A 23,179-nucleotide genomic window follows, 5' to 3' on the forward strand; every position below is an offset into this window, starting at 1 on the left:
AGGAAAGAGTTGGTAGGACAAGGTAGAGTACTCCCTGTGGCAGTTATTTCTGAGTCTGAAATAATATTCATCATTATATTCTTCTACAATTCTCCCATCTTCCCTTCACTATTGACCATCATATCTGCTGACTTATGCTGCTTGCCCAGGGCAGTCACTAAGATCGTCATCCTCCAGGGGGTGAACTCATTAGTTTCCATTCTTTATGGAATAGAATGGCAGTTATTGCTTTCTCCTGCATATGGTCATTATCAAACCTGAGAGCATCAAGAGATGCCCTGAGGAATCCCTTCAGTTACAGATACTTCTCCCTGCTTGTCTTATGCAGCAACAACCCTAGCACTTCATGATAACTAGGTTTAATAGCCCTTGCCAATAGAGTGATTTCTTTCTTTGCCTGATAGACTTCTGACAGGAGGAACCAAAGATAACTTCATGGCAACTATGATTTTAGGTTTAGTGGAATCCTAAATGGTCTTCTGTTAGAGGTGTATATACCCTACCCCACCATGGAAACCAGGGCCTCCACTTGCACAGAGCTTCTGGAGATTAGGGGAATAAAAAGAACAAATTTCAATAAAATCATCAAGATCTTTAGTAAGAGGGGTCCTTACTACTTTCACCCCTTGGTTCCCAGACCTATATAGTTTATCTATTGAAGCCAACAATTTGTTAGTTCAAAGTAAATGTCAAATCTAGAAGAATAGTGCTCCACCACCACTGTATATTATCTCACATTGTGCTTTTAGAAGTACATTCTAATGTTTTGCTAGTCTTGTAACTTCTTTGTGATACATATATGGTAGGATAAATGAATCCCATGGTCATAAAGCCTGACCAGTAAAACTGCGCACAGTTCAAACCTGCTTTAGAGCCTTCTTTCAGGCTGGGCTTTAACAGTCAAGCTGAAAGTTAGGACTGTATGTGCTGATATAGAAGAGACTTTTTAAAAAATGTTTTCTATTTCAGTATAAACACATACCAAAATTTTTTTAAATTATAAACAAACTACTTGATTAATTTATATAAATATACCCGAATACAGCTAACATTTTTACAATAATTTGTTATTTTCATAAACCAGTGATGGTTGAACTCCATTACTATAGGTATTTGAAAAAAATTTTAGGCCAATCCAAGCCGCAGAAATATAGCAATTTTTAGAGTATAATCTTAACTCATTAAGTCCCAAGTTTTCAATTCTGTGAATATTTTAATGAAATTGAAACAGGTGCATTAAAAAAGATTGGAAATCATAATCTACAGCTTATTATATGATTTAGTATCATTAATACTGTTAATGATACCATTAATAATGTTAATATTATCATAATTATTTATCTATTACTTTTCTCAAAAGATTAGAATTCTAAAAACATAGATATTTATTTCAGAGTTACTATAAATGGTATATTTATTGCTCAATTTAAGTTTTTTAGGTCTTCTGTAAGTGGAATGATGGGACATAATGGGTTAATTCAACATAGTCATAAATTTATTTTGTCTTTCAATATGAGATGTATGAGTTCTGTTGAACTAATACAGTTTTGTTCTCTTCTTTATATCATAATGAAATTCAACATGTACATATTTGATACATACATATATACATATATCTAAAATTTCCCTTTCTGTCATTTTTTTAAGGCTAATTTCACTTTCACAGATCCACCAGCTCAAAGGATGAGGGAACATATGCTTCTCCATATGCCCCAAACAGACTCCTCAATGCATTTTATTACTCAGAGCTTGGTGATTTAGGAATGTTTGTACTATTTTATTTTTCCTCATAGTGAGTCATTCTACTGTACATTTCAAAATTGTGATAAGTTGAAAGATCCAAGAACTGAGGTATGTTTCAACAAACAGCTTTCCATCTGGTAAATGAGAGATTTTATTTATAACCAGGTATGCAGTTACAGTGGAAAGAAATGACATTCAAATTATTTTGTTTTGTTATATGACTGAAGGGCTGAGTAAAAACACTAACCACCTCCATCCCTTGTCCACACTGCAAACAGATCAGGAAATTCATCTACCTTAAACTCTTCAGTAGATTCAAAATCCCCACCTTGGTATATGAGGAGGACCTCCATGATCCAGTTCCAGCCTCCTTCTTCAAACTGTTTCTCCAAGATCCCCTTCTCTTAACTCCAGCCAAACTGGGGTTTTTCAGTTCTATCCTTAAGTCAGCTCTCAATTTGAGCACAACATATTGATAGGAAACATTAAAAAACAAAGTTGATTTAAATATATAACTTACTACCAACAGTTTTTCCTCCACTATCCCTCAGGGGAGCTTCTCTAAGTCAGCATTTATGGTTTATGATGGAAGTCAGGAAGAGTATTGTATCTCTTGGTACCACATTTGGAACTTCTCCAAACACCAGAACTTTCTGGGACAGTTAATCAGAACTCCTGGGATGCTCAGAACTGGTGGACTTGATTCCTCCAGCCTGAGGGTTAAGTAACTTCCCTCTTCTCTCTTCACTACCCAGCCAGGGCAGGACTTTCCCTAGCTAACACAGCCTACTAAGTGCCTGAGCAGTTTGCCCGCTTCCAGTTATGTTATCAGAGCTTCATATAGAATCTGAGTCTGTCCAAATTTTAAGCACAAGCTGAAAAATTTTGTGGGTCATAAGGTATGAATTGTTCCAAATGCAAAGCCAAGCAAAGGAAGAGGTACTTTCAAACTTCTCCATTTTATATCCTCAAATTCTCTTAATTTTGTTTAATTCATACTTTTAGCAAAGCATTATTTTTTTTTCTTAAAACTTTGCCTACTCATTTAGGAGCAGACAAGTCAATCAGCTAATGTTTATAGAGAGTTTGAATGTGCTGAGTTTGGGAGCTTTAAGGTATATAAAATGAATATCTTCAGAGACTTGAATATGGATAGTGAAATAAAGTGAAATAAAGTTTTGAAGAAATAATCAAATGCTAAAATATGTATGCTTGTCATAAGTGTTTTAATTCAGAGTGAGACCACTGAAAATTTTAGTCAAGACTTCTCAGGGGAAAAAAGTGGGAATTTTTGTTGTTGTTGTTGTTGTTGTTGCAAATTCAAGATTGGGTAAGATTAAGATAAAGATTCAGGGTCATAGAAAATTCATTGAGTGAATGGTGTCTTAGCTCAGGCCGTTATAAAAACAGACCATATTTCTGATGACTTAAGCAAGAGACATTTATTTCTCATAGCTCTGAAGCCTGTAAGTCCAACATTAGGTTATCAGCACAGTCACATTCTGGTGAGGACCTTCTTTCAACAGCCAACTTCTGATACCTTCATGATAGAAAAGGGCAAGGAAGTTCTTTGGCCTCTTCTATAGCGATATTAATCTTGTTCATGAAGATTCTACCCTCATGAACCAATTATATCCAAGAATCCCATCTCAAGATGTCATCTTATTGGGGTTGGGGTTTTGAATTTGGGGACAACATAAACACTCAGTCCATTGCAAGTAGCAGCCAAGGCTGACCTGCATGGGCACAAAGACATGGAGACAGCAGATGGTGCTAACTCATTCTGTTTCTACTACCTGTGTCCCCAAATGCAATGCCTACTATAATGGTTCCTAAACTTTAACATGCATCTGCTTCTCTTAGGGAGAGCTTGTTAAAATAGATTTTGCGGACCTACCTCCCAAATTTCTAGTGGAATAAGGCTTGAGAATTTGCGTTTTAAACAAGTCCTCAGGTGATGCCAATGCTTCTGGTCTGGGGCCCAAGCTTAGAAAACCAGAAGTCTTGACTGTGTTGATAACTGGATGGCTTACCACTCAGTCAACAGCATCCCCTAATGTTAATACCACAAATTGTCTCTCTTAGTTATACCTTTTCAGTCTGGAGCATCCAGTCCTCTCATTCACAATTCTGCATTCCTCAAACACTCTTTTCCTTCCCAATGGCACACTATCCTCATAATCAATATGGCCCAACTAGAGTGTTTGACTATTGCCTGCTTTGTGGTGGTTGTTGTTGCAAGTTAATTTCCCATGTTGTGACCTTCATATGATCTAAATTTTGAAATATTTTAAGAGAAAAGTGAATTGTAGTGTCAGTTTCTAATTTCTACTTTACTTTCTGATCTCCTGTCAATACATTGATGGGGATGTGGGGACCTGTTTTCAATTTTCTATTCAACACTGATGATAATTTTTCAAAAAGAAGCTTATTTACCTTAGAAGTATTTCTCTTTGATGAAATTATTATCCAAGTAGATAGCAATGTTACTATTAGTAGCAGTTCTGCTGATTGCATGTTGATTTAAGATTTTACATATTACATAATTATATTATGGTTGACACTTGATAGATGCTTTGATTCCTTTATTTCATCAGTCATCATAGCACATAGTACATCACAATGTAGCAAAATCCCACTGGAACTTCTTTACGTGAATAACAAAAGGAGTTAATTAATAGCACATAGTAGGCATTCGTTGTGTATTTGTTGAGTGAATGAGTTAATGCATTTAGAATAAGCGCATAAATAATTTCTTTTCCCCATGAAACAAAAATAGACATAGTTCTGTGAAATGTAGGCATGGTTATTTTGTATCAGTTTGAAATTTGGCAAGCTACCAAATGTTAATTTGCTTTTAGCTAGTTGAGATTAAATGTAATTCCTTCCCTGAGCAACCCGAAAGTAAGTAAGCATAAAAGCATTTTCAGACTAATCTGGGAGGAATTGACATTTAAAGGAGTTAGCATTACATCTGTACTTTAAGGCTATTAATTTCATAGATAAATTAACTTCATTACTCCATCTTTATCTTGCATTTTGAAAGGACTCCATCAGCTGGAGGACTGAAAGCAGAGGGTCACTTGAAACTGCTCTTATCCCAGCCAGGTTGTAACTGGAACCTGCTTCTGGAAACCCTACTGAGTAATGACGGTCTTTTACCAAGAATCTTGTTGCAGAGCTCAAGTGAGTATTTGTAGTTACAAGAATGTCCTCAAAAACCCACTCATTACTTGAATGAAACTTTTTTTCCTACTGAAATATTGGCAGAAGAATGTGAACCAACTGCATATATCAACAGGGATTAGCAGCAGGCAAACTATTGAATTGATTTACCAACCTATATAAGAATTATTTTTTTCAGGGACTCTGAATGAGGGGAAACAATATTTTTATATGACACTCTTCTATCACAACTACCATTATATAGAAGTACTTCAATAATCAGGGATTGAGATGCCTAAGGAAATTGGAAGAACACTGTTATATTTTTTAAAGCACATGCCTGAATTAGATAATAAATAAAGAGATAAAGAGGGATTGCATTAAAGCAATACTGGAAATTTTAGTGTATCTTAAAGTGTGCTTATGCAATTTATGAATAAGCAAGCTATGGCTTACTGCCATATCCATTGGCACATGGAGAAATAAATAATTTCTCCAATAGAAATTGAGGTGTAATAGAAGACTACACTTAACTAGGTTTTCTTTTTTCCCTATAGATGCTGTTTTAGAAAATGGCAAGTAATGTTGTGCCAATATTCCATTGTACTTCCTCTCATATATGAAGTCTTCTAACCATGTTCACGTACCCTGTGCATTTCTCCTATTCTATACCACATGGAAATCCAGATTAGTCTAATGAATAACTAGTTTCATTAGAGGTTTCCTTAATCAAAATCTTTTTTTCTCTCATTCCTCATCACCGGAAGGATTGAATCCAGATCCTGAAGTCATTGAAATATGAGCCCAGACTATTTTCCTAGCCTTTTCTTCCAGTTCTCCCTTTCACGCACTACCCACCCACTCAGCCCTTTTCCAGTCATTGTTGCTGAAGCCCCATGCATGTGTTTCCTCATCACCTGTGCTCACCTGTTTTTCCCACTTAAAATCTGTTCCTCAGGAAACTTGGTCTCTGCCATTTTTCAAGGGCCAGAATACTCTCCTCATGCTGATTTCTTTTGTGTTCCAGGTCTCTGAATACTCTCCTCATGCTGATTTCTTTCTCCCTTGAACTTCACAGCATCCCCAACCTTGTCTAGTTCATCTGTCCTTAGCATTCTCTGCCTGCTATTGCTATATTTGTGTATGAATGAGGCAAACATCTCCAGGTCATCCTCTTGGTATGAAACTGAGCTTCACAGCAATTCCCTGTCCAAATTGCTCTAGTCATTTCTGGTAATTTTTGACTTCTCATATCTGCTCAGGACAAGTTCCCCAAATGCTTCTCACCCATCCACCTTCACATCCAGTTTCTCAAAAGTCATTTGGGAGAGGCACCTCTTGTGAGAATACTGCTTCTTCCCTGGTGCTCTCAAACCATAAAACCATGTGGTGTCATAGTTCACCAGAACTCCCCAGGCCTCACTGTGCTGAAGCAGAGGTGCAGAGGTTATTTCTCTTCCAAATACTGAATTTGATTTTTTCCTTTAGTCCTGAAGCAATATTGTTTGGGCCTCAAATATTTAAAATAAATAAATATTTTAAGAGGAAAAAAGTGAAAGTTTCACCTGAAAGTACTTTCCTTAGCTTCAAGTTGCAACTCCAGTCTCCTAAGGGGAAAGTGGCACTAGGAAAAATTCTTTCTCAAATAATAGCATTTTATGTACATATTTGGTGATAGGCAGGTTGTGGGCCCTTTACATTGTCATCTAATTTGATCTTATAAACCTATAAAATTTATACTATTGTTATCTTCATGTTAAAAATAAGAACATCGAAGTTTTAGTTGAGCACGGAGGTACACACCTGTAATCTCAGCGGCTCATGAGGCTGAGGCAGAAGTACTGCAAGTTCAAAGCCAGCCTCAGCAACTTAGTGAAGCCCTAAGCAATTTAGTGAGATTCTACCTCAAAATAAAATATAAAAAGGTCTGGGGATGTGACTCAGTGGTTAAGCAGCCCTGGGTTCAATTTCTGGTACAAAAAAAGAAAAAGAACATTGGAGTTTAGAGTAAATAAAATTGGCCTTCTGTATCTACAGGTTCCATATCCGTAGATTCAACAATCACAAAGTATTCAGGAAAAAAAAGTTGTATGTGTACTGAACATGTACAGACTTTTTTCTTGTCCCTTAAACAATAAAGACTAACAACTATTTATATAGCATTTACATTGTACTAGGCATTATAAGTAATCTAGTGATGATTTAAAGTATATGGGAGGATATGCATAGGTTAAATGCAAATACTGTACTGTTTTACATCAGGAACTGGAGCATCTGAAGATTTTATCCTCTGAGCTTTCAGGAAAAGTGGCTGCATGATATGGATAATATATTACATGACTGAGACAGTTCCTCTGATACAGTCATTGAAACTCACAGGCATAATCCTTTAAGAGAAATGGTCTTCTTTATAACAGAGTTATCTAGAACAGACAGGAAAATCAATTGAGATCAAACCTTTTCACTGTATTGATACAGCCACTAAGGATGAAAAATTACAAATATTAACTATGTTTTCTTACAAATGAATCCCATATTTACTTGTCAAATATATAGTATCTGCCTTCTGGTATGTATACTGTGATGCAGTTTTGAACAGAGTTATAGTTATCAAAGGTACCATATTGTACATCTTCAATTGTGATTCTTTTGAATTACAATACTATATTTACTTAACCTAGTCAAATACCCATCACTTTTTATAAAGGCTATTAGGTTACATGGCTGATCTGACATTGAATTTCACTAGCTACTTCAAATAACATGAAGATGAAGTGACAGAATTTACTAATCAATTTATTGACCAACGTATTAAGTTCCAATAATATTCCTGTTACTTTAAGTTAGAAACAAGCTACTCATGGAATCTTATTAACTATAATAAGATAGAAATTATTAGGTACATTAACATTAATTAATTTCTAGTATTTTTTTGCAAGAATTTTCTTTTCATTTGATTAAAAGTCTCAGAATTTCAGAACTCTGTTTGGTAACTTAGAAGTTTAGTCATTTTTAGGAAAGTAAAATTTTGGAGTAAAATACTCTGAATTAAGTATTTTAAGCAAACATAATCACCAGGTTCTTATGAGGAGGTTTTTCTTATAAATAATGCTTTTTTGGTCTAACTGATAAAATTCACCTTTGCATTAAATTGCCTCAGGAATTAAGAGTACAGAGATAGTAAGTACATGTTTTTATTATACATATTTTAAAACAATTCTCTTTACTTGATGGTCAATTATTGAATCCTATTAGATATAGATTTTTCTTGATAAATAACCATATAATGTAAGATTAAAACTATTTATTGCATAGTGAGAGTGATGGCTTTGGCTTTGGCTTTTGTTCTGTGAAAATGATTTATCAGAATTTCTTTTTTTTAATCAGCTGAATATGTAGGGAAATGACCATCCTCCCTCGGGATTAGAAAATAGCAAAATTAAACAAATAAATGGGAAAATTTCAATTTATAATATATGCATCATAGACTGCAAGCTTCAAAGAAGTAGAATCATGTTTTTGCTATGGGTAATAATTTATCTTGTACTAAAATAGTTAGCATTTTGAGGCAATGATTACATTGTTAAAACTTGATAAAAATGAACCAATTTCAATGGAGGTGTTTTAAAATAACACTCTTTTGGTTCAGTTTAGATAGCATGATACAGTGATGTTTGTTGGTTTTACATTAGCTATCTTGAATCCAAGTGGGGAAAAGTCTGAAATACAAATGTTTATACAGGATTTTTAAATTATAAGGCCTTATTTTGGATTAATGACTAAAATATCCAGGTGTGATGGCACAGCCTGCGATCCCACCAACTCAGGAAGCTGAGGGAGGAGGATCACAAGTTTGAGGCCAGCCTTAGCAACTTCATGAAACTCTGTCTCAAAATAAAAACTGTTTGGGATGTTCAGTGATCCTGATTTTGTTAATTACCTTGCTGAGGCCACATGGCCTTATAGATTTCTTACATGTGGCATCAAAGGAATTAATATGTGGCAATTTCCCAGTTTTCAGCAGGTGATCTTTTCTGCTAGTGATATTTGAAGGAAGTATTAATAACATGCTTTCCTTTGCCTGTTGGCCGAAAAATGATTCACAGTGAAACTTCTTGGCTTCTGCTGATATTCAGGTATAATATAACAACTACAAATTAGCAAATACATAGTACTTAATATGTTGCAGACAATGTTTTTAAATGCTTTAAATGTGTTTACTCACTGAAGCCTCCTACCACCTCTGGGTGGTAAGTACTTTTATCTCCATTTAACAGGTGAGTAAAGTGAGACATGGTGAAATCCAAGTTACAAACCTAGTAAATGGCAAAGCAGGATTCCACCCAGCCAGATTGCTTCCCAAAGCTATGTTTCCAGTCTATACCACATGGCCTCCATCAGAACTACAGAATATTTACCAAATAGCAGTGTTGCAAAATCCATGGAATCAATCAGGAACCTCATCAATGGATAATTTTGATAGTGTGTTTTGTATTTTTTAACCTGTCACAAAGTGCTTAAAGATAATCAAGAAACAAATACAAAGAAATTTTTAGCTAATGGACTATTACTATTACCAGCCCATGGTTGACTTAAAATGAATGAATTAATCAAATTCTCTTATCATCATGTTTTCTTGATCTTTTAGGTAATATGAGACATATTATGGCAGAAGCTTGGTGTTTTGTTGTACATGGTGATGGTGGTGTGTGTATGTGTATACCATTTTATAGGCATGACCAAAGTGCCATTTTATTACCATCTTAAAGGAGGTGACCTGAAGTGAGAATATACTCCTACTTGGTATTCATAGCTCACTTAAAACTGATAGTATGTCATAGTCTACTTTAACCAGTAACAACATCTGCACTAGAGGACTCTGCTTTGTTCACTAATTTCTTTTTCATTAGATTTGTTCTTCATTCTTACCAGAAATAGTAGAATCATATTTGCATGTTTTTACATATTCCTTTTCAACCAAAAATTCTGCTTAAGAATGATGATGAATTTACTAATCCAGAAACATCTGTGAGCTCCATTGGGTTTTTCCAGACCAGAAACAACTAGTGTGGGAGCTGCTGTGGATGGTGGCAGGGCAGGAATATATCAAACAAAACTTCTTGTAAAGTGCAATATAGCCACATGTTACCTGAGGATCTGGTTAAAAGGGCAGATTCTAATTTAGTAGATCATGGGTAGAGCTTGAGGTTATGCATTTTCAACAAGCTCCCAGGTGATGCTGTTCCTGTTCCTGTGAACCCTGGGCAACTTTTTGAGTAGCAATGATCTCAAACAAGGTATCTGTTGCTATAGAAGCAAAAGAGTGTGATTGTGATTTGTCCTTATAATATAATAAGAAGACATGATTTGCTTAAGGATATTTATAAACCATTTTATCTGGAAGTTCACAGCAGCAGTCAGCAAGCATGGTCTTATTCAAATACAGATCTGATTATGTCGCTTCCCTGCTAAAAACCATTAGTGGCTGCCCATTACGTGTAGGATAAAGACCCTGATTCTTGAGACACCTATAAAGCCCTGCATCCTCTAGTTGTGGCCATCATATCCAGCTCATCTCATTCACTCTCCTTCAGTTTAACATGCTCCAACACAGGACCATGCCTATTTAGGTCTAAATTTGCATATTTGTAACAGCAATCTCCCTGCAGAAGTGTCCTAAAGAAAGAGACAATTGCTACAATACCTAATAATCTTTTCATTGTTCCATACTCCATGTTTCCTTCTTGCTACGGAGTCTTTGAAAAAAAAAATTCTACCTAGAAACTTCCTCCTTTCCATTTGCCTGACAACTCTGAATCACCTTATCCTCTTTCCATCCTCCTGTCCCTCCCTTTCTTTTTCCTCTCAGCCCATACTTCCTTGGAAATTATCCCTGATTATCTTAAGCTTTGCCTTGTTCATAGTACTTCAGACAGATAACTAGCACACAGAACATACCTTAAAAGTATTTGTTGAATGAATGAAGGTCAATTAAATCTCCATAACAATTCTGTTTCATTCATTAGCTTTGTGATCTCTCTAAACTTCAGTTTCCTCATTTCTAAATGGGTCATTAATATTGATGTTATATATTTGTTTTGCGATTTAAAAGGGAAAGTAAACATAAAGCATCTAAACATTGCTTGGCACTTCATACTTAATTTGTGTTAGATTGTTTTCATTAATTAGTGCTGAATGCCTGAAAAAATATGCCTGATTCTCTTCTTCCTCCTCCTTCTCTTTTTCTGATCATCCTGTCCTATTTATGCAATAAATTATCTCTTCTGCCTCTCAGTAACTCCCTCCTAAGCATTTACCTAAGCATGAATGTATGTCTCCTAGGTGTTGAAGTTTCCCGTTTTGGACATTTTTGTGCCTGGGAAGGTGTTGTCCTCGGATCTGCCATGCATATAAAGATGAGAACTGGGCCAAATAAATATCTCAATTTTTATACATTTAGTACTCTTTAAGAACACTCTCATATAGCTTGGGAGATTAGCAGTGTGAATTTTGCTAATATGTTTTGCCTACACATAATCACTTCTCATCTGGCTTGGCAGTGTCTGAAATATTTTACATTCTTTCTCTTTATGGTACTTAGAAATGTCTAACGTAACTGTAAGAACATTTGTCCTCGTTAGTAGCTAATGTTTGTCTAGTATTAGTATATAAAGTGATTGGGCATTATATTCTAAGTGATACTATTATCATGAATTGTTGCATTTTCCCCCAAGCAACTCAAAGTAATTTAACACATTATTTCATTTATGACCCTTGGATTATTAGGATCATTTTACAAATGAGAAAACTAAGATAAGAAAAATTGAGTAAATTGCTACTTGATGTTTTAAGTGGTCCTTGTTAGAAGAAGAGCCATTATTTTCTGAAAGTATTGTTTTTAAATGAATTCAAAAATGAAAACATGAGGCTTTGTGGAGGTGATTCTTTTAGAAATAAGAAATAATATTCTTCTGAGTCAATTTCTGAAAATGGTTTCTCAATTTTATAACTAAGTTCTTCATTTAACTAATATTTAGTGGGTTAAGTAAAACCTACAGAGCTTGGAGTTAACTTAAGACTCCATTTGCAAACATTAGAGCATGATTTCTACATTTGTTTTTATACAAAAACAATCCCATTATACAGAATTCTAAAAAAAGAGTCAAAAACCTTCAAAAACAGTATATACTAAACTCATTTTTCTGAGAGTCACAGGGCTTATGAATAATTAAATATTACAAAATATGTAAATAATACAAACAAATTTTAACAAATGGAATTACCTGTATGTCTTGTAGAGTTTACCATTTGTAAAGAAATTGGATAAATTGACCAGGTATAAACCTCTTATGAATCTGTAGCTATTTCCTTAATATATACTTTTTCACTTTATAAATTGTTAAACTCTTTATGTGTCATTTTCTTCATTTGTTAAAAAATAAATGGAGATAACACATACCTCATGTAGGATAATGATAAATGAGAAAATGTATGTAAAATACTTAGCATAATACTTGTGGCATTGTGAATATTCACTAGGGATTGTGGGTATTCAAAAGAAGTAGAAATCTGATTCAGTATTCAGAGAGGAAGGAGGAACAGGGGAAAAGAGGAAGAGGAGGAGGAATAGGGGAGGGGGAGGAGAAAGAAGGAGGGGGAGGAAGAAGAGGAGGACCAAAGGAAGAAGTTTTAAGTGTTGAACCGTAATTCGTATGTAAGCATTTTGGGCAAGAAAATGATCCCAGTAAACAACTTGGGAGATAGGAATGAATGAAAAGAACGATTCTTTTTTCTTCATATGTTTAAGACCACTTCATGAAATTTTTTTCTTTATTTTTATATTTATCATTATTATTACTATTATTTGTATATGTGTGGTACTGTGGATTGGACCCAAGGCCTCCCCCATGCCAAGCAAGCACTCTACCACTGAGCTATATCCCCTGCCCCAAAGACCTCCTTTTTAAATTTTCAAATTTTGCCAAATACTAGACTAGTTTGAGGGGGAAAAAAATCTAATAATCACTACATTAACAAATGAAAGTTTCAAATAATGGCAAGTTTTTATACTTACTGTTAACCTTTTATACAACAAAGTACCATATTAAACTAATTTTGAAATTAGATATCAATTTTATTTTTGTTAATTTTCATTTCAAACTAGGTTGTGACATTCAAATTTAATGTTTCCTTGAAAGTATTTTTATGTGATACTCTACCCCTTTTATCTAGGGTTTAATTTATTAGCCTGGGTTTTTGTTTTTGTTTTTTTGTTTGTTTGTTTTGAGTCCTTGTTTTATATGCTACACTTTCTATTCTTGCATTTTATAATGCCTTTGTTGAAAGTAAGTCTTTCAGCCTCTTCTCTTTGGTTTAGAGATGCTTTTAGTGCCTGGTTAATTCAGCATACTGAGCTCATGTGCTGCCACACCATTGCTGCAAAACTCATCTTAATGACTCAGCAGGAGCTTGTCATTAACAACATTCTTGTAGAAAGTAAAAATTAAGCAGCCTTGGAAAGCAAAGCATTATTGTGCCATGTAGGTGTTACTCTTTGTTAGCAATACAGTCTCCTGGTTGAGTTCCTTGCTTTATACCACCTTCTTTTGAAGTACTAACAAGTTCAAATTGCAAAAGGAGTTTAAAAAGGCAGTGAAAAAGGGTCCTTCAGTGTTACTGAAAAGATGATCTATTTTTAAATCACATATTTGTTTCTATCATGTGTAAAACATTCATAAAGGAGTAGGCAGATGAAATTTAAAGTAGAAGCTTTTCTACTGTTATTATAACTCCTAAAACCTGGGCCAGGAAATATGGCTTTGAATATGTGGCTTGCTGACAATGCTCTCCAGAATTCAGTGGATCCCCTTCCCTCTGATCTCCAAGCTCCGCACTTACCGCTCCCCAAACCACTAGATCTTCATGGTGAAAACCTCAGGACTTCCTGATCTTGGCAAAGCCAGATTCAGTAGAAGGGAGATGAGGCCAGAATGCAAGCCCTTGAGGTCAAGACTTCAAAAGGAGAAAAGATAGCTAGGCTTAGCCAACCAGGCCCAGAACTTTCCCCCAAACTAACCACTCAGACAAGTCACTTCTCCTTCTTTAGCATGGAGATGGGGGTGAGGAGGGGGGAGGGGCCCGCAGGGTGGCTGTAGTACTCAGTAAGAGAATACAGAGGGGATCCAAGATGGCAGGCTAGAGGGAGGCTGCATTCTGTGTCACATCATGACCTGGAATTCAAGTAGTGGGAATACTGTTTCTCTGCAAGTTATTAAAGGACCACCAGCAGCTTCTCCTGTACAAGAATCTCAGCTGCCATGCCTGCGCAGGTCTCCAGGCCTCAGTGTATGTGAAGGACTCCAGGCAATTTTCCCACAAAGGTCCTCTGCGTACCTGAGCACCCATAGGAATCCTGGCCATCACTCCCATGCAGAACACCCAGCCTCTGCTCACACACAGAACCTCCAGCCACCACTCCTGTGTGGACTCCAATCTACCAATGTGGGGCTTCCCCTGTCACCTCCATCTTGGGACACAGCAACCACTTCCATAGTCCTTTACATGTGGTACCCTACACCTGGGGACACCATACAGGGTGTGGAGACAGCTGCGAGCCACAACACTGCACACTAAGAGCTGCATCTCTGAAAATACTGCCCAATGCCATCACTCAGCCTCACCCAACCCAATACCCCATCACTGAATGCAGCCACCTTTATCTTGGGACACCCTTGTTGCCATCTTTAGTTGAGGCAACTCCTCACTTGGGACACCTGCTGGGGCTTAGAAGCAAAATCAAGGAGAAGTATTGGAATCCTGCAGGGAAACTATAAGCCTATAGGGTAAAAACTCTAATGCCTCCGAGCAACAGTACTAGAAGGAAAGACACATGAACAATGTGAAAAAACAAGGGAAGAAAGTACTCCAAACAAACCATGATACTACATTATTAGAATCCATGGGCAGCACAACAGAAGAAATTACAGAGAAGGAGTTAACCACACAGTGAAGATGCTAAGAAACCATGAGCAGAAAATTTAAAAATTATGGAATAACATATAAAGATCAAATTTAAGAATTATTGGGATAGAGGAAGGCATAGAGTTCCAAACCAAAGGAATGAACACTCTATTTAATGAAATATTAGAAAATTTTCCAAATATGAATGAATCGGAAAACGAAATACAAGAGGCTTATAGGACACCAAATGTACAAAATCACAACAGATCCACACCAAGACACATTATAATGAAAATGCCTAGCATACAGAATAAGGAGAGAATTTTAAAAGCCACAAGAGAAAGGAATCAGATTACATATAGGAGGAAAACAATTAGGATCATTGCAGATTTTTCAACCCAGACCCTGAAAGCCAGAAGATTCTGGAACAAAATATACCAAGCTCTGAAAGAAAATGGAGGCCAACCAAGGATCTTATATTCAGCAAAATTAAACTTTAGATTTGATGATGAAATAAAAACCTTCCACAATAAATAAAACTTAAAAAGAATTTACAACTAGAAAGACTGAACTACACAACATCCTTGGCAAAATATTTCATGAGGAGGAAATGAAAAACAACAATGAAAATCAACAAAGCAAGGTATTACAATAAAGGAAAAACCAATTAAATGAGAAAGCAAGTCAAGTTAAATTCCAAATATAAACAAAAATTACTAGGAATTCAAATCATGTCTCAATAAAACTAACCAATCAAAAGACATAGACTGACAGATTGAATTTTAAAAAAAGACCCAACAATATGCTGTCTTCAAGAAACTTATAGTTTCACCACAGACTGAAGGTGAAAGTTTCAGAAAAAAAAACATACCAATCACATGGTCTATGGAAACAAGCAGGGGTTTCCATCCTCATATCGAATAAGGTAGACTTCAAGCCAAAGTCAATCAAAAGGGATAAAGAAGGACATTTCATACTGCTTAAGGGAACCATACGCCAACAAGACATAACAATTATAAATATGTATGTCCCAAACAATGGAGCAGCTACATTCATCAAATAAACTCTTCTCAAGTTCAAGAGTCAATAGACCACAACACAATAATTCTGGATGACTTTAACGACACTTTTTTTTTTTTAACCACTGGATAGATCTTTCAAACAAAAGCTAAACAAAGAAACTATAGAAATCAATAATACAACAAATAACTTAGACTTAACAGACATATATATAATATGTCATCCACCAACAAGTGAATATACTTTCTTCTCAGCAGCACATGGATCCTTCTCTAAAATAGACCATATGCTACAAAGCAACTCTTAGCAAATACAAAAAGTAGAGATACTACCCTGCATTCCATCAGATCATAATGGAATGAAATTAGAAATCAATGATAAAATAAAAAATAGAAGCTACTCCAACACCTGGAGACTAAACAGTATGCTGTTGAATGAACAATGAGTTACAAAAGACATCAAAGAAGAGATTTAAAAAATTCTTAGAAGTAAGTGAGAAATCTGATACAACATATCAAAATCACTAGGACACAATGAAGGCAGTACTAAGAGGAAGGTTCATTGCAGGGAGTTCATTCCTTAAAAGAAGAAAAAGTCAACAAATAAATGACCTAACATTACATCTCAAAGTCCTAGAAAAAGAATAAATCAACATCAAAAGCAATAGAAGTCAGGCAATAATTAAAATCAGAGCTGAAATGAAACAAAAGAAACAACTGATAAAATTGACAAAACAAAAATTGATTCTTTGAAGAAATAAATAAAATTGATAAACCCTTAGCCATGCTAAAGAAGAGAAGGAGCAATAAAAATCAAATTACTAACATCTGTGATGAAAAAGGAAATATCACTATGGAGTCTACAGAAATACAGAAGATAATTAGAAATTATTTTGAAAATTTGTACTCCAATAAAATAGAAAACATCGAAGTCATCAACAAATTTCTCGAGTCATATGATTTGCACAAACTGAATATGATATACACAAGTTAAACAGATAAATTTCAAGCAATAAAACAGAAGATGCCATCACAAGCCTACCAACCAAAAAAAGTCCAGGACCAGATGGAATGCATACACAGCTGAGTTCTATAAGACCTTTAAAGAAGAACTAATACCAATACTCCTCAAATTATTTGATGAAATACAGAGAAAACTTCCAAACTCATTTCATGAGGCCAATATCACCCTGATTCCAAAGCCTGACAAAAACACATCAAAGAAAGAAAAATTCAGACCAATATTTCTAATGAATATAGATGCAAAATTCTCAATGAAATTCTGGCGAATCAAATACAAAAACATATTTAAAAGATAGTGCCCCACTGTCAAGTGGGGTTCATCCTAGGGATGCAAGGTTGGTTCAACATGTGGAAATCAATAGATAAATGTAATTCATCACATCAGTATACTTAAAGGTAAGAATCATATGATCATCTCAATAGATGCAGAAAAAGCATTTGACAAAATGTAGCACCCCTTCATGTTCAAAATACTAGAAAAACTAGGGATAACAGGAACATATCTCAACATTATAAAAGCTATCTATGCTAAGCCCCAGGCCATCATTATTCTAAATGGAGAAAATTTAAAAGCATTCCCTCTAAAAACTGGAACAAGATAGGGATGCCTTCTTTTACCAATTCTATTTAACTTAATTCTTGAAACTCTAGTCAGAGCAATTAGACAAAAGAAATTAAAGGGATACAGATAGGAAAAGAGAAACTCAAACTATCACTCTTTGCTGATGACATGATTCTATACCTAGAGGATCCAAAACATTCCACCAGAAAATTTCTAGAATGAACAAATAAATTCGGCAAAGTAACAGGATATAAAATCAACACTCATAAATCAAAGGCATTTCTGCACATCATTGAGAAATCCTCTGAACAAGAAACTAGGAAGACTACCCCATTTATAATAGCCTCAAAAAAAATGAAATACCTGGGAATCAACTTAAGGAAAGAGGTGAAAGACCTCTACAATGAAAACTACAGAACACTAAAGAAAGAAATTAAAGAAGACCTTAGAAGATGGAAAGATATCCCTTGTTCTTGGATAGGCAGAATTAATATTGTCAAAATGACCATACTACCAAAAAGACTATACAGATTTAATGCAATTCCAATCAAAATTCAATGACATTCCTCACAGAAATAGAAAAAGCAGTCATAAAATTCATCTGGAAAAGTAAGAGACTCAGATTAGCTAAGGCAATCCTTAGCAAGAAGTCTGAAGCAGTGGCATCACTCTACCAGAACTCAGAGTAATAGCAACAAAAACAGCATGATATTGGCCCCAAAACAGACTTATAGAACAATGGTACAGAATAGAGGACACAGAGACAAACCCATATATATAGTTATCTCAAATTAGATAAAGGCACCAAAAACATATTGGAGAAAAGATAACTTCTTCAACAAATGGTTCTGGGAAAACTGGAAATCCATATGTAGCAAAATGAAATTAACCTCTATCCATCAACATGCACAAAACTCAAAGTGGATCAAGGACCTAGGAATTAGATCAGAGACCCTGTGCCTAATAGAGGAAAAAGTAGGCCCAAATCTTCATCATGTTGGATTAGGCCCTGACTTCCTTAACAAGACTCCTATAGCAAATAAAATTAAGAATCAATAAATGGGATGGATTCAAACTAAAAAGCTTCTTCTCAACAAAAGAAATAATCAGTGTGGTGAATTGCTCCAGAACGGGAGCAATTTTTTACCACACACATATCAGATAGAGCACTAATCTCTAGGATATATAAAGAATTCAAAAATCTTAACATCAGAAAAACAAATAACCCAATCAATAAATGGGCCAAGGAACTGGACACTTCTTAGAAAAAGATATACAGACAATCAATAAATATATGAAAAAATGTTCAACATCTCTAGCAATTAAGAGAAATGTAAATCAAAACCACTCTAAGATTTTATCTCACTCCAGTCAGAAAGGCAGCTATTAAGAATACAAACAACAATTAGTGTTGGTGAAGATATGGGGAAAAAGGCACACTCATACATTGCTAGTGGGACCGCAAATTGTTGCAGTCAATGTGGAAAGCAGTATGGAGAATCCATGGAAAACTGGGAATGGAACCACCATTTGACCCAGCTATCCCACTCCTTGAGCTATACCCAAAGGACTTAAAAATAGGATACTACAATGATGCAGCCACATCAATGTTTATAGCAGCACAATTCACAATAGCTGTGGATCCAAACTAGATATCCTTCAGTAGATGAGAGGATAAAGAAAATGTGGTATATAAACACAATGAAATATTACTCAGCATTAAAAGAGAATAAAATTATGGCATTTGCAGGTAAATGTATGGAGTTGGAGAATACAATGCTAAGTTAGCCAATCCCAAAAAAACAAATGTCAAATGTTTTCTCTGATAAGTGGATACTGATCCATAATGGGGATGGGCAGGGGCCCAGGTGGAGCTTAGGAGAAATGGAGGAACTTTAGTTAGAACAAAGGGGAGGGAGAAGATGGGAGAGGGCATGACGTTAGGAAAGCCTGTGGAATGAGATAGACATCATTACCTTAAGCTATGTATGAAGACACAAATGGTGTGACTCTACTTTGTGTACAACCAGAGATATGAAAACGTGTGCTCTATATGTGTACTATGAATTGAAATGAATTCTGCTGTCATGTATAACAAGTTAAAATAGATAAATAAATTAAAAAAAATTTTAAAGAGAGTACAGCCCAGTTCAGATGTGGATTAATGGGACAATATGTCTTGGGCAAAACTATTGATTGAAAGAGGCAAAGTGGATAACACCTGTTGAAATCATGGGTGCTTTAGGTAGATCTAGAGCTAAATATCTCTTTTACCACTGAAGAGCTCATCAGGAGGATTTTTTAAAAAATATTTATTTTATTTTTAAAATTTTTTTAATTTTTATTATTGGTTGTTCAAAACATTACATAGTTCTTGACATATCATATTTCACACATTTGATTCAAGTGGGTTATGAACTTTTTTACCCCATATACAGATTGCAGAATCACATTGGTTACACATACACTATTTTACATATTGCCATACTAGTGTCTGATGTGTTCTGCTGCCTTTCCTATCCTCTACTATCCCCCCTCCCCTCCCCGCCCCTCCCATCTTCTCTCTCTACCCGATCTACTGTAATTCATTTCTCCCCCTTGTTAATATTTATTTTTTAGTTTTTGGTGGACACAACATCTTTATTTTATTTTTATGTGGTGCTGAGGATCAAACCCAGCGCCCCACTTATACCAGGCGAGCGTGCTACTGCTTGAGCCACATCCTCAGCCCCAGCCACATCCCCAGCCCCAGCCACATCCCCAGCACCTCATCAGGAGGATTTTATATCAGAAAAAAACAGTGTCCATCCCAGACGGCAGAGGGAAAGAAAGAAAAGGCTACACCTGTGTTTGAAGCAAAATGAAAGGGACTAATGGGAAGAAAAGGTAGTATGTTTCCTCACCCATTCCAAGGTTCATGGCTCTGGCACCTAAAATAAATGGAAGATTGACAAAGCTAAAATATTTATTTAATGTTTATTTTACATTCCATGTGAGCCTTCGAAAGTAAAGATCCAAAGAGATAGGGAAAGCTTTATATTTTTATGCTTAAGTTCTATGAAAAGTCAACTGTTGTGTAGAAGTATGATTAGACAAATGTACGAGCTAATGGCAGTAAGCTAGCGGGACCTTAGTATAGGCCTGTGTGTGCAGGTTATTCTTTATGTCTCCATGTCTTCAGAGACAAGAACCTTCCTCCTGGCATAGGGAGAGTAGTTCTGGAATGATGGTTTCATTACATACTTTAGAGGAAAAAGAGAATTCTTATACAGCCTGCTTTTGCCAAAATGCAGTCCTCTGGGGTGATATGCCCTGAATATCATGAGAACCAACATAAGATGCAAGTTAAAATAATAAAACTGAGACTGAGTCACATTTAATAGAAAATATCCAAATGAAGGACAGCACAAAAATATTCCAACAGCATAAGATATTCAAAGGTAAGGAAAAACCACGTTTGTGGGTGAGCACCTGGCAAAAGTCTTGGTTTTCACCAGTTTTCAGTGACATAGACCTGAAGAAAGCATGTAGAACCTGCTGAGAATCACTCACCATCCTGGCCTTATTAGATGATGAATGAGGCTCAAAGTGGAAATTTGGAATATTGTAACTAAGAGTAGATAGTAGGCCAGAATGTGTAAGGCATATGATTATGGTGAACTTTAAAAGGCTACCAGGGGAGGCTAGACTTAATGTGTATTCAGGGTAGTGTTTTCATTAAAACAAGAAGTAAGAAAACCTAAACTATATTAATAATGTTGGAAACAGAGAAGGGACACTATGGAAGTAAATGAACATTTGATTTATTATATAGAAAGAGATGAGACCAGGGACATATTTATTTTTTTTATATCTAACAATCTAGAGAAGAATTAATTCCTGCTAAGGCATTGAGCTTGGACATGAATAGGAGATGGCAATGTAGTAGACAGAATTAGGGAATTCAGCAAGGATAAGAAAGAGCAAGATGAGAGCCATAGATGGATGATTTGCACAAAAAGAACCTTTAAAGTCAAAGGATGGCAGGATGACTAACCCAGATGTAAATATTTAACTTTTGATTTTTTGGAACTGGCTCATTTCACTTAGCATAATAGTCTCTAGATCCATTCATTTACTTGGAAATATCATAAAGTCATTCTTCTTTATGGCTTAGTAATCCTGTTGTGTGTATATGTATCATTATTTCTTTATCCATTCATCTGTTGAAGGGCACCTAGGTTGGTTCCATAGCTTATCTATAATGAATTGTTTTAAACATTGATGTGGCTTTGTCACTGTAGTATGCTGATTTTAAATTCTTTGGATATATACTGAGAAGTAGGATAGCTAGGTAAAATGGTAGTTCCATTCCTAGTTTTCTGAGGAATCTTCATACTGCTTTTCAGAGTGGTTGTACCAGTTTGCAGGCCCATTAGCAATGTATGAGTATACCTTTTTCCCCACATCCTTGTCAACATTTATTGTTACTTTACTCTTGATAATTACAGTTCTGACTGGAGTGAGATGAACTTTCAGTATAGTTTTGATTTGCATTTATGTAATTGCTAGAGATGTTGAACATTTTTTTCATTTATTTTTTGACTCTATTTCTTCTGTGAAGCATCTGTTCAGTTCCTTTGTCCATATATTGATTGGATTATTATTTTTTTGGTGCTATGATTTTTGAGTTCTTTATATAACTTATATATAAATTAGTGCTCTATCTGAGTTACAGATGGCAATATTTTCTCCCATTCTGTAGACTCTCTCTTCATGCTCCTGATTGTGTCCTTTGCTATGAAGAATTTTAGTTTGATGCCATCCCATTTATTGATTTTTTTTTCATTTTATTTCTTATGCTTTAGGGGTCTTATTAAGAAAGTCGGTTTCTAAGCTGATATGTTGGAGTGTTGGGCCTACATTTTCTTCTAGTATATGCAGGGTTCCTGGCCTGATTTCTAGATCTTTGATCCATTTTGAATTGAGTTTTGCCCCACCCATTTTCATAAATACTGTTTCCTTCCAATGTTGTCTTGACCCTATGCCTACACATTGTGCATGACTACTTTTGTCTTGTAAGAACAGAAAACAAAAGGCTCAAAAATTGTAAACCATTTACTATCTGGACCTTTATAGCAAAACTTTGCCAAGTCTCATTCTATACCATAAGAGAGGAAGAGCTTACCGAAAAAGGAATGCCAGAAAGGTATCCTGAAACCAACAGGGCATGGCCATAAGTAAGTCAAGAAAGAAGTGGTCCCAAAGAGCAGTGGAAAGGGAATCCCAAAAATATGCACAGAGTGAAGCTCCATAAAGAAGAGCTCTCTGAATGTTATGATTAGGAGGCAGTTAGGTGTCATTTTTGGTGAACCAAAGCACCCCAAAAAATGCCTTAGAGATGTAACTCCCATCTTTTTTTTTTCCTTCTTTAGTATTGAAATATTAGTTAAATATACATCACTATGCCAAGAGCTGTTGGGAGATACCTAAAGTCAATCACACATAAAAATTTAGATTATAAAAAGTCATAAATTGTGCTAGAGATATAATGAAATAATGAGAAAATGTAAAATACTACATGAAATTATTTTTTCATAAGGCAATATGTTACCACATACAAAATACCTGGCTAGGAGTAAGGGCAGTGCATTCAAAGGTTACTGTCAATAAAATGTCAATGCATGCTTTGAGAAATTTGGGATTCTAGTATAATAGAAATAGTACA

General features: G+C 35.4%; 1 protein-coding gene across 1 annotated transcript in view; it reads left to right on the plus strand.

The window, feature by feature from the left end:
- The window catches only part of Kiaa0825 (KIAA0825 ortholog), a 376,742-nt gene that overhangs the window by 140,341 nt on the left and 213,222 nt on the right, over positions 1-23,179 (plus strand). Inside the window, exon 13 of the mRNA XM_076856029.2 lies at positions 4,790-4,929. Within this exon, the coding sequence (XP_076712144.1) occupies positions 4,790-4,929 (140 nt within the window). The remainder of the gene's footprint in view (positions 1-4,789; positions 4,930-23,179) is intronic.

This window comes from Callospermophilus lateralis, chromosome 5 (assembly GCF_048772815.1).
Source record: "Callospermophilus lateralis isolate mCalLat2 chromosome 5, mCalLat2.hap1, whole genome shotgun sequence".
Classification (NCBI taxonomy): domain Eukaryota; kingdom Metazoa; phylum Chordata; class Mammalia; order Rodentia; family Sciuridae; genus Callospermophilus; species Callospermophilus lateralis.